The 13,101-nt window shown below is 40.5% G+C and overlaps 2 protein-coding genes across 3 annotated transcripts in view; one reads left to right on the top strand and one right to left on the bottom strand.

The window, feature by feature from the left end:
- LOC137645072 (ionotropic receptor 21a-like) overlaps positions 1-4,936 on the top strand; it is an 11,229-nt gene extending 6,293 nt beyond the window's left edge. Inside the window, exons 6-7 of the mRNA XM_068377923.1 lie at positions 1,525-1,924; positions 4,052-4,936. Coding sequence (XP_068234024.1) covers positions 1,525-1,924; positions 4,052-4,207 — 556 coding nt within the window. The 3' untranslated portion in view covers positions 4,208-4,936. The remainder of the gene's footprint in view (positions 1-1,524; positions 1,925-4,051) is intronic.
- A 963-nt stretch (positions 4,937-5,899) lies between these two features.
- The window catches only part of Noc3 (Nucleolar complex protein 3), a 117,766-nt gene continuing 110,564 nt past the window's right edge, over positions 5,900-13,101 (bottom strand). For both annotated transcript variants that reach the window (XM_068379311.1, XM_068379312.1), the window contains exons 14-15: positions 12,923-13,020; positions 5,900-6,375 (exon numbers count right to left, since the gene is read on the bottom strand). In XM_068379311.1, coding sequence (XP_068235412.1) covers positions 6,006-6,375; positions 12,923-13,020 — 468 coding nt within the window. In that variant the 3' untranslated portion in view covers positions 5,900-6,005. The remainder of the gene's footprint in view (positions 6,376-12,922; positions 13,021-13,101) is intronic.

The following is a 13,101-nucleotide window of genomic DNA, read 5'->3' on the forward strand; positions in this document are numbered from 1 at the left end:
AAACCCTTAATTGCTGACACAATGCATTGCGAGGCAATGCTGACACAAAAATCATGCAAAGTAATCGGTAGAGATCTTGTACTTTTATCTATAGTTTATTTCATTATCTAACTTATTCATCTATTTGTTTTTTGATAACCCTTCAACACGACTCGACTATCTGGTGGTTAGCGTTTCCAGAATATAGGATTTTAACAAATTAGTCTAAAGGTTAATGGTAGGCGCCAAGACTATAAAACAAGCTCCCACTGGACATCTGAAAGACTGAAGATATTGAGGCTTTCATGAAGAAACTGAAGAGTTTCTTGTTCTCTTAGGTGCTTCAATACCTAAGAGGGTATAGAATAAAGTGATTTCGTAGATACTGTAGTGCATACGGTTCCCATGTAATAAGATCAGGAAAGCACCCCTTAATGTAAAGTAAACACAAGGGGCAAGGTCTTTGCAGTCACACAATGCCTTAGAAAATGCTAATTTACGATCTTTGCCTAAGCCCTTTCTCCACTCAAGATAGAATCATGAAGGTTCAGGTAATGACTTATGACAAGTCAGTAGGTAGGAGTAGGGATTCCTAATACCGCATTCCCTACATTACAAGGAAAGCAAGACAAGATCTTAACCGGGAAATCAACCAGTGAGTGAACAGGGCATGAACTTAGGCCCAAAGAATGCGAATCACCAACAGGGTCATCACATCCATTGGACTTTAGCATAGTTTATTGACCTAATTTTATTGCATTTATCATGGGTTTCTTTCTCTTTACTATTACATATAAAGTCTTGCTATGACCTATGATTATTTATTGACATTTGTTGTGTCATAGTGAATCACTTGACACAGTTTATACTCGCAAATAGGAAAAGCTATTTCAAACGAGTTCAACATAATGTTAAATCACCTGAATCATCACCGGTAAGAAAGAATTCAAGTAAAAAAATTGAGCCACTACTGGTTCCTTGTTGGCTCAGTATTTGCATATTTCTATTGAAGGTGAGCAAAGGTTTCAGATATTCTAAGAGACATATAGGGGTATATAAATGAGTAAAACTCACAGGAATATGTGATGTTTAGATGCAAAAGAGCCCAAGTGCAGATTGGATATTATCATAGGACATACACAATAGCCCATATGTAAAAAGTAATAACCTGTATGTATATTTACCATAGCCCTATAACCCTTAGAGGGGTAGGCCACAGAAGGTATTGATTTTCTAGTTTTCAGTAAGAAATATGGAAGACGTGGTTAGCACCATGTTTTTTGACAACTTGATCACAAAGCACCATAGTCACGGAGTACTAGTTACATACTTTCCTGTTTAGGTCAACATAGATTTTAATCAAATGCTTTTAAATCTAGGTCATTCTGTCTGGAAACAAACATAGGTAATTTCTCTTCTAGGAAAGTATGTGTATAAATCAAACCCTTTATGATCAAAATTTAGGTAAATTTAATCAAATTCACTCTTAATCAAAAATAAAGTTTACACAAACGGATGGTGTAAAACGGTAAATACTTATTGCAGATTATGTATGTTGAACTATGGTGAATTCGTGATTGAAGCTTTGGCCACTTCATCTCATCCAACTTTATCAGCTCTTGGGAAGAAACTTGATCTTTCCCCTATAAACGAGAACCTGCCGAACATTGGGCAAGAGGGCTGCGTTGAGCTGGTCCTCAAAGGCACCCACAGCCACCTAGAGACCTATTCGTATATAAATATTTTGTACAGTAGGCTGGGACATAATAATCGAGTGTACTCTCTCAAAGAACAACTTTACCCAACGTACCTATGCTTCCCCATTCGGAAGGACGCTCCATGGAAATACAAGTTTGATATTGGGATGCAGAGACTTTTCGAAAGTGGTCTCATACAAAAATGGATGAAGGAAGCCATGGAGGAGTCCATGGGTGGAACCAAAGATGTAAGTAGAGTTATGCTGTTATTCCTCGACACCTCATATATTAATTTTATTCCTTTTTAAGGATGATTATCCTAGCACATTTCCTGAAACTTTACATCTTAGATTTCTATTCTTGCTATAATCTCAAGACACCTTTTCCTGCTAGCCTCAACTTAACTGATCATTCACTAAATAACTTTATAAGATACATCATACATACATATACCAAGACACTTCCCCCAATTTTGGGGGGGTAGCCAACATCAAACAAATGAAACAGAAAAGGGGACCTCTCCTCTCTACGTTCCTCCTAGCCTGACAAGAGACTTAACAGAGTTACATAGAAAATAAAATCATATATAATACATAACAACAAATTTTAATTTTGCCTTTTTATGCAATGAAAGTGTACTCGTTGAGAAAGTGATATACAATATTGATTAGAATCATTGTACATGTAGATAAAAACATCCTGATTAAACATTCCCATTTTTATATGATGAATTCATTTCCTCTGGGTTAGTCCATATTTTGAGTTTCATTCTATTTCTCTCATCAGGTTTACTTGCTTATTCAAAGGTTTAAAGGCCGCTCATGAATGGCAGAGGCCAGGGACAGTGACATTGCCCTATTGAGCAGGACAATCCCCTAGAGACTGATCATATATCCATATGATCCGCACCCAAGCTAGTACCAAGGAAGGTCAGGCAATGGCTGCTGATGACTCAGCAGATATACCTATAGGCTCCCCCAAACCCCCTATCCTTAGCTCACAAGGATGGTAAGGTAGCAGTGACCAAAGGAACTAACGAGTTTGACCCGGACTCAAACCCCCGTCTGACGTTCACCAGTCAAGGACGTTACCATATCGGCCACCAAAACCCCTCAAGAATAGGGGGGAAAGTGACATGCAGACTTGAAATTTGTTCCTTGTTCCAAATACAGCAGTATAGAGTTCATAGAAACTTTATTCTTTTTTCTTTTCCTTAGTTTTCCTAAACACTTACTTTCTATTTGAAAGGTGATGGTCTGGAAAGCCCAATGCATCACTTCCTATAAGAATGACAAGATTCTAAAAATCTAATGTATATTTTTCAAGCTTCAAGTATGACAAATAATGGATTGAAAAGGCCTGTAAGAAAGCAGACAAAATATTATTAATTTAATAGATTTCATAAGCTTATAATTCAGAAGACAAGTTTATGAAGTAGATTACTCACTAGAGTCAACCAAAACTTAAAGGTAATGCACCTGATATAAGATGACTTGTAAAGATTACAAAATTCATTCTTGGAATAGTCATGCAACTTCGAAATTTTGTAATGTGCCTATTTCATTTTAGTTTAAAAAAACTTGGTTTGATTTTATAACGAGTTGCTGGGTGTAAAGACAATATTCATCTCTAGACAATGGTGCTACCAATTACAACTTGATTTGTCCGGCATTTGTTCCTGAACAAATATCAAAAATGTGAATTTGAATAGACTATAAAATACAAGTTCATGCATCCCTTTGATGGTAACTTCTAGTTATTTTATGCATGTCTAGGAAGCAGGAAAGCACGTAAAGTGAAAGAATACATTATAGATCAAGTGCATCTAGGGGCCGCAGGAACGCTGAAAAGACCCTTAAGAAATGCCAACAATGCACTGTCTTGCACATCCGATGTGTTCTTTTCATCCCAGTCCCACTCAAAGACTAAGTATTTGAATGACTGCCCACTTTTTTCCTAACACATTCCATTTTATAGACATCTTATTTATCCGTAAAAATTACCATTCTTCACCCCAAAAGAATTCATGTTTTTATTGCGGCAATTTCTTTTACTTCTCAAATAATGTACTCCTTTTTAGGTAACATCTGTAGCAATGAAACTTATCAAATAATTTGCTGATGTTGTACACTATTTGTTAGATACACCTGTTGTCCATATAAGATTTTTTGTTTTACAAATTTTGATATATCATCTGACCTGCTGTCCCCTCATAACTCTACTAAATAAGTGAAAAATCAAGCCATTTAAGCTTCCTATTCATATCTCACTAGTCAGAAATCTGAAGGATCCTTTCTTGTATCCCTTAATTATGCAATATAAATAACATAATAATAACTTTTTATATCCCTTAACAGTTAACATTTCTCTTTCAGATCCTGTTGACTGCATCTGCTACAAAGTCTCTGTCAATCATCCATCTTCAGGGATCCTTCTTCATCCTCCTCATTGGTCACTTCTTAGCCTTCTTAGTTTTGGCTGGGGAGGCACTGATCGACTACAGAAGGGAAGGATTGCCAAATGCCAAGTAGAATAGTTTTTATTGAAGTAGAAATTGTCTCTTCATTGTATGATGAAAGAAAGCTGCCTTATTTCAAAGAAGACCCATTAATCACTTTTTCTCTGATATTTATCGCAGAAATTAGTACAAATTTTCAGGTGTTTACTAAAACTTGTCACATCAAGAGTTTACTTTCGTCCATTAACCTTGGCAAATTTATCCTTGCATGGAATCTTATTTGGGAGTAAAAATTACATTGTTGATGTACTCCTTGAAAAATAGCTTTTAAAGTTGACATCTAAAAAATCAAAGATTTATCAAAAGATTTTCCTTTCTTTCCTACATGGTAAACATTGCTAATGTTTAGAAATTGTAAAGCCTGTGAATACAAATGTTTCTGAAATAAAGATAAAAATAGTGTTTGACTCTCAAATCCTCTATTGTTACCACCCTTTAACCCCCTTTTGTTTGGTCGATCAAGATTGCTCCTAACTTCTGTGGGGTACAGACTCTTGCGTTAGCAGACCATAGAAAAATGGGTTGTAGACATTTGCTTGAGTTGGTGAGGATTCTTCGAACTGGAGATAGGGGATGACAACCATGCTGGATCGACACAGGGAATACAGACGGATAGAATAATTAAGGAATGAATGCAGTCAGAAACACTCAAGCACTGACTGGCCGAGAGGGAGTCTGTAGCTGAAGTTTAGGGGTGCTGGATGCCGTGCTTCAATACATGCTAAACCCTACACCTCTTTGATACTGGAGAAATTTTCTATGCTTGTGTAGGGATCCAAGTGCCAAAGAGACTCCTTTTGTTTAAATGGTTAATATCACTACATAATTGGCATCATATTTTTCACTGTCTTTTCTGATGATGATAATAATAGGTCCATCCAATTTCTTTTCAAAATAAACAAACTCAGCTGGACTTTTGATACAATATTTTTTTTACCAATCTATAAAGCTAGTATGGGAAAAATGTGTGAATGATGAATTTTGTGTTGGAATTTTCTAAATTCTGATTATTATATTTTTGGTAAAGAGATCATCTTTAATTCAAGTTTCACATAGATTTTTAAATTAAAATAGTTTTATGGCTAGAAAATCCATTTTTTATATATTTACGAAAGCACGTTGGATCCCGTAGGCAACCCATTTCCTATCTGGTTAGCCTACCTATTCATTTACTTTTTTTTCATTCCAGTGCTGAATGGTCTCTCAGAACTAAGTGCAGGACCTTACAGCTCAAATTCATAAGTCCAATATCAAACCGTTCCAGGCATTAGTGCACAAGTAAAATCAGAAGTCTATAGGATAGAAGAGCACTGGATTTACAGAGATCTAGTGTAAGCCTGTATAATGGGGTCGACAAAGGTGGTGGAAATATCAAAGAAAGTGCAGGAAGGGAGGCTGAGATGGTATGGACACCTGATGAGGAGAGATGAGGACCACATTGGGAGACATACTATGGAGATGGAGGTTCAAGGAAGAAGAAGAAGAGGGAGACCAAGAAAGAGATGGAGGGACTGTGTGAGAGGAGACTTACAGGAGAAGGGGATTGATGAGGCAGAAGCGCAGAATAGAAAAAGATGGAAACGGCTCATCCGCAACGGCAACCCCATATAAAAATGGGAACCAGCTGGGAAGAAGTGAATGCCTGTATAAGCATTAGAAATACCTTCATACAAATGATGACAGAAAAATTGAATAATATAAACTATAAATATACAATATATTTATTGCAAAGTGAAATTATAAGTATTCTAAACACTGCTTTCATATGTACTAAAATACATAAAATTAAAAGAATTTGCACTATGAAATACTTATATTTTTGTAACTACGTTGACAAGGCTGTCAGTGACATCTTCATCTTCACATTCAGGTAAATCAGTTTTGATCTTACTTAGGTTCATATTTGGTAAAAGACCACTAAAGTAATTCACACCCCGATTATTTTTCTTCATATTAAGGTTTTGGTTTTCTGCCTTTGGCTCATTAATGGAAACATCAAAGGGATCTTCATCCTTTTTCAAGATACTTTGTACTTCCTGAGTCATGAACGCTGTACTATATTGGTCAAACTTCTGTCTCTTTGGATTATGTTTCCCTTCAGAAAACTGGGGTGGACTTGGAACTGCAGGGTTAAAACGCATGGTTGCTGGATCAAAGTCATCGTACAGGTCCTCAACTCGCCTGAAAGACAATGAAAAGTTCTATTATTATAAAGGAACAAATGTCCACACACATATAACCTTTATATTTAAGGGACGCAACTCTGGCCGTTAAAACTTATTTTGAGGTCATTTCAAACATAATTTACTTTTCTTTCTCAACCGATTTTCATCATTTAAAAAATCACTTAAAAGATCATTTTCTAAGCAAAAATCTTATAGAATAGATTTTTCTTCTCTGATCTTATTTTTGTGTGTATGTTTTTGCAAACATATTGGCAATAATAGTAAAGATTTCCCTTTTTCATATATTAGTTTTTATAATTTTCCAAAACCCTTCCAAAAATTTCTGAAGCAGAAAATTTCCTATCTTTTCATATATGAATGACAAATATTGGTAAACAGACAAAAAGTAGTTTCAATATTTTTCTGAAAATTTCCTGTTTTGAGAAATCGGCAGTAAAAAGTTTATCTTTAAATCGTCTGATTAACTTTATTAGGGGTTAGTTTGGGCTTTTAGGAGTAATCATACCACACAACTGGTAGTAGGTTGGCCAGGGCACCAGCCACTAGTTGATATACTACAGCTAGAGAGTTATGCGGTCCTTTGACTGGCTAGACAGTACTACATTGGATCCTTCTCTCTCGTTACGATTCACTTTCCCTTTGCCTACGCATACACTGAATAGCCTGGCCTATTCTTTACAGATTCTCCTCTTTCCTCATACATCTGACAACACTGAAATTTCCAAACAATTCTTCTTCACCCAACGGGTTAACTACTGCATTATAATTGTTCAATGGCTACTTTCCTCTTGGTAAGGGTAGAAGAGACTCTTTAGCTATGGTAACCAGCTCTTCTAAGAGAAAGACACTCCAAAATTAAATTAATGTTCTCTAGTTTTGAGTAGTGCCACAGCCTCTGTACCATGGTCTTCCACTGCCTTGGGTTAGAGTTCCCTTGCTTGAGGGTATACTCGGCACACTATCTAATTTCTCTTCCACTTATTTCGTTAAAGTTCTTATAATTTTTATAGGAAATATTTATTTTAATGTTGTTACTGTTCTTAAAATATTTTTTCCTTGTTTCCTTTCCTCACTGAGCTATTTTCCCTGTTGGGGTCCCTGGTCTTATAGCATCCTGCTTTTTCAACTAGGGTTGTAGCTTAGCAAGTAATAATAATAATAATCACCATATTTCAGGGTTAGGTATATATACTAGGCGGTGGTGAACGCCAACCATAGAATCCAGAAATATATATGCTACATATACTAAATGTCTGAACTTTTAAGATGCTGCTAACTTATATTCTTCTCTGTGGACTTTCTGGGCAAATTTTACTTTCCAGGCTTACTTAGTTATCATCTCTAACACTAAAAACATCTTTCAGCATAACTATAAGGTAAAAATTGGAATTATATAAATGAGCAGACAAAGAAATAAGGGCTTAATTTTTTCGTTTTTTAGTGATCTTTCGAATATACTTTAGTATGCCTAAGTATTGGATTTAAGTGGTGATTTCCATCAACACTGTTGATCATAAGATCAAAATCATCATATCTCAGGGTTATTTAATAATCAGTGGTGAGCTCCTTCCCCCAAATCTAGAAATATATATGCTGTATGTACCAAATGCCCACACAAGATAGTGTAAGCATAATATATTTTTGTCCGCAAAGTTTCTTGGCAAATTTTATGGTTTGGGCATATTTATTATCGCAGACAAAGAAATACAATGAATATAACTTAGAGAAACACATCAAAAGTTTTTATCACGACACGATCGAGAGAAGGAAATTACATTCTTTCTCAACCCTGATCAAAGAAAAGGGCATATTTGAAGTTTAAGGGAGAATACTATAGATATCTTTACCTCAAATTCTCGAAAAAAAATTTAAGATTTATATACACGTTAGAAAACGGTTGCGTAAGGGACCAGATGCGCTAATGTAAATATAAGAAAGGGATGTTTTAGCCATAAAAAAAACATTGTTTTCATAAAAAAAAAACAAAAAAACTTTGAGACATGAAATATAGATGTGCTATTCCTTCAAAACTCAACTTAGTCCCAAATTATAGCATAAAATCACCTCTCAATGTGTGTACATTACCCTGGAGACATAAAAGTTCCAATTATCTAGTAAGTTACCAGTTTAAGTAGACCACATTCATATTTAAGAAGGTGACTAAAAATAGTCTCTTCATGTCTCGTCGTCGGCGCCCACTCGTGTCCGAGTATTGGGTTCTGTCGTTAGCCATCAGCCTCCTATCTGTGGGGTGGGTGCTTATGCCTGATGTGGCTGTTAAGTCCTAGTCTGTGGTGGAAGAGTCGCGGACAGTGTTCACAAGGGAGGGTAGGTGGTGGGCGGGGCTGTTCTAATCGCTCTCTCCTTCTTCTCCTCCTCATTTTGTCTCCTCCTCTCCTCGAAGTCCACGGTGCCATGGTGTACTGTACTCCTCCAGGTTTTCCTGTCCCTTGCTGTTTCTTCCCATGAGGAAGGATCGATGTCAGTTAGAGCCAGGGTGCGCTTTAGTTGATCTTAATAGCGCATTTTCGGGGCTCCTCGTGGTCTGGTGCCCTGGGTCAGTTCTCCGTAGAATATTTTCTTTGGGAGCCTAGAAGGATCCATCCTATGCACGTGTCCTATCCAGCGGAGGCGGTGGTGGATGATGGTGGCCTCCACGCTGGACAGCGAGGCACGTTCTAAGACTTCAATGTTGGTGGTGTGGCTCTCCCAGGGGATTTTCAAGATCTGCCTCAGTTTCATTTGTTGGAAGCGTTCTAGGTTTTTAAGATCGTTACTATATAGCGTCCATGTTTCACATGCATACAGGAGCGTGGAGAGGACTACTGCCCTGAACACCATTATTTTGGTGGTCATTGTCAGTGCGTGGTTGTTAAATACGCGGCGGTTGAGTCGGCCAAAGGCGGAGTGGGCTGCCCTGATCCTGTTCTCCACGTCCTTTTTGCTTGTGGGAGCTGATGTTAGGATGCTCCCTAGGTAGGAGAACTGGTCCACCTGTTCTAACGGTTGGTCATTCACTGTGGTATTGAAGTTGGGGAGCATCAGTCCTGGTGGATGTTGGACGAGGGTCTTGGTTTTGTCTGAGTTGACTTGCATCCCAAAATGTTCGTAGGCAGAGTTGTATGCATCAGCTAACGACTGCAGGTCCTCTGCCGTCTGACCTGGGGTGGCATTGTCGTCAGCATACTGCAGTTCTCGCACTGCACACAAGGTGGTCTTGGTTCTGGCGCGGAGTCTAGCGAGGTTGAAAGCGCCTCCATCCATGCGGAAACGTAGGTCGACTGAGGGTGTGTCTGGGGGAATCTCGTTGAGCATTGCTGCGGTGTATAGCGAGAAACACGTCGGGGCCAGAACACAGCCCTGCTTCAGGCCGCCGTTGATGGGGAATGGGTCTGAAAGAGAGTTCTGGTGGCAGACTCTCCCAACCATTCCGTCATGGAGGGCACGCACCAGCTTGACAAAATCGGGTGGGCAGCCATATCTTTTGAGGACAGCCCACATGGCAGGTCTAGGTACTTTGTCGAAGGCCTTTTTCAAATCCCAGAAGATGAACATTATGGGCTGTTGTTGTTCGAGGCTCTTCTCTTGTAGTTGTCGCGCACAGAAGATCATGTCTATGGTCCCGCGGGAAGGTCGAAAGCCGCACTGGGACTCTGGCAGGACGTCTTCTGCGAGAATAAGGAGGCGGTCAAGGAGAATCCGAGCGAAAATCTTACTCGCGATGCTTAGTAGTGATATTCCCCGGTAGTTGTTACAGTTCTCCCTGTCTCCCTTCTTGAAGATGGTAGTGATGTTTGCATCACGGAAGTCACTGGGGGGGGGTCTTGGTCTCCCATATTTTCAGTATAAGGAGCATCAAACGGTTCCTCAAGCCGGGGCCACCGTGAGTGAGGAGCTCCAACGGGATGTTGTCTGGCCCTGGGGCTTTGCCGGGCTTCATGCGCTGCAGGGCCTTGTTGAAGTCATGGATGGAGGGTGGTAGTGCCATCCAGTGACGGACGGGATGCTGCGGGGTCATTAGCAGGAGATCGTCTGGGGTGTTTGCTTGGTCATTGAGGAGGTTCTCAAAGTGAGACCTCCACCTGGCCAGGATGCCCTCGCTGTCGGTGATGGTCGTGGCCCCATCCGCGTCCTTCAGGCTGCCCACTGATGACCGTGTGGGACCGAATATTTCTTTTGTTGCTGCATAGAAGCTGCGCAGGTCACGTTGGTCAGCGAAACTCTGTATTTCTGCAGCTTTTCTTTGCCACCAGGTGTTCTGGGCTTCACGGATACCTCTTTGGCAACCAGCTTCAGCCACCTTGTGAGCACATTTGTTAGCTGCTGTTGGTTGGTTTTCCAAAGTCAGGCGTGCTTGTCGTTTGGTTTCAATGAGAAGAGAGATGGTAGCATCATTCTCATCAAACCAATCCTGCCGTTTCTTGGTGGTGAAGCCTAGTGTTTCCTCCGCGGCACGGGCCATGGCGTTTCTGAGGGTGGTCCAGTGGTGCTCGACAGTGGCCTGACCCACAGGGTCTGCGAGGTATTGTTCGCAGGCCTCCTTGTAGTTCTGTGCCACCTGTGGGTTGCGGAGCTTACTACAATCAAAGCGTTGGTGTGGTACGCTGTCAGGTGCCCTTCTGGGTGGTCGTAGGGTCGTCACGGAGAGTCGGGAGATGAGGAGTCTGTGGTCCGTCCAGCAGTCGTCCGCTCCGGGCATGGATCGGGTGATGCGGACGTCTCCTCGGTCTCTGGCTCTGGTCAGGACGTAGTCCAGGGTGTGCCAGTGTTTAGACCGTGGGTGTCTCCATGTGGTCTTTTGTCGCTTTGGTAACTGGAAGATGGTGTTGGTTACCACAAGTTGGTGTTCTGCACACAGACCCAGTAGGAGTTGGCCATTGGCGTTGCAATTTCCAATGCCATGGCGGCCGATGATTCCCTCCCACAGGCGATGGTCTTTGCCTACTCGGGCATTAAAGTCGCCAAGCACAGCGAGCTTGTCATTGGCGGGCACTGCCTGGATGGTGCGGTCGAGCTGGGTGTAGAAGGCCGCTTTGTTATCATCGGTTGAGGTCATAGTCGGGGCGTAGACAGAGATCAGGGTGAGATGTCTGTCCCGCGTGATGGGGATGCGGACAGTCATCAGGCGCTCACTGATGGCCTTGGGAGCGAGGTTGTGCTGCTGCACTAGCTGGGAACGGATGGCAAAGCCGACACCATGGATGCGAGGCTCCTCTAGGGCCTTGCCTTTCCAGAAGGTGGTGTAGCCTGTTCCAGCTTCCCTGATGTTGCCCTCTTCGGGTAGTCTGGTCTCGCTAAGAGCCGCCACATCAACATTGAAGCGGGCTAGCTCCTTGCAGACAAGGGCTGTACGTCGTTCCGGGCGGTTGGTGTTCGTCACGTCTTGGAGGGTGCGGATATTCCACGCAACTAGGGTTAGTATTTTTTCTTGTTATTTCGACCGCATTAGTGGGATGTCCGCCAGCCGCGGTGAGCTGACCAGACGGGTTTGTCTAAATGAAGTTATTAACCATAATAATTTGCCAAAGCCTCGTCTTCCACTCTAGGGAGAGCCCAGGTTAGAGATCATTATGTCAAAAGAAGTCAGCACGACTCTGGCATTCTATAAGAATCTTTGTGCGCAGGTACTCCAAGCAGGCGTCTGGAAATGACTGATCACATTTACATTACCTACTGGAATTGACCCACAAACATCTTTTCACTGGGACCTGCAGTGGCTACACAGCTGGTGATATAGCTGCCTCGGCTCCTCTCAGAGTATCATTAGCATCGGATCGAGGATGGATGTTACATGTTAGACTGGGATGAAAGATTGACTGACGCTTTCCTTTTATGCTGGAATCGATTTGGTTGCAAGTAAGCCACACTTAGACTTTAGCTTTTCTATTCAATAATATAGAAGTACACACTCCTTATGAGGGGGAGTATGTTGTAACCAGGTAAACTCACAGACATGTATATACCTTAATGTTACTACACGAGATTTTCTGCTCTGCATCCTTTATTGCACAGCCCATGGCTCAGCTGATAATGCTAAACTACCAGTGCACAGGGTGTAAAAAACCTTGACTCTGCACCACTTACGAGGGTCCGAGTTCTGGTAGCCCGGGATAAGTAACCAGCAAGTTGGAATAGGGATTTGCTCCCATCTAAGGATGAATCTCCTATGTAAAGGATGAGGGTTTGTATTTGTGCTGGTACAAATGACAAATATGTATGAAATACGAACACTACGGAAACTATAATAAGTCTGTTTTATATGAAATCCCAATAGAGTTTAACAATATAAAAATAAACACTAAATTGTATCACCTAACATTACCTGGACTATTAGTTTCAATTATCATAAATTTTTCTCAATTTGAGACAGGTTTCTTTTTCTGGCAATATATAAAGCACATGAATTGTAGTATGATTTGTACAGATTACTAGAAAAAAAATCCAATTTCAAGAACTCACAGTAGATTAAAAACTTTGACATTTAAAACCATAAAGTCAAATTCTTCAAATAAATATAAATAAAAATAAAACAATAAACTTACCTTTTGCCTAGATTTGGTGGGAGTTTCCCATCTCCTTGCAAAGGTGATCCAGCAATGATATGATTGGCAAACTGTCTGACATTGCCGTGGTAATGATGCTGTAAAAATAGTTTGGTTATTACTCATTCAAAAAACCAACAGACTTATATAATAGTAATGAAACTTCAGTTATCAGTATA

Source organism: Palaemon carinicauda, chromosome 8 (assembly GCF_036898095.1).
Source record: "Palaemon carinicauda isolate YSFRI2023 chromosome 8, ASM3689809v2, whole genome shotgun sequence".
NCBI classification, from domain to species: Eukaryota; Metazoa; Arthropoda; class Malacostraca; order Decapoda; family Palaemonidae; genus Palaemon; species Palaemon carinicauda.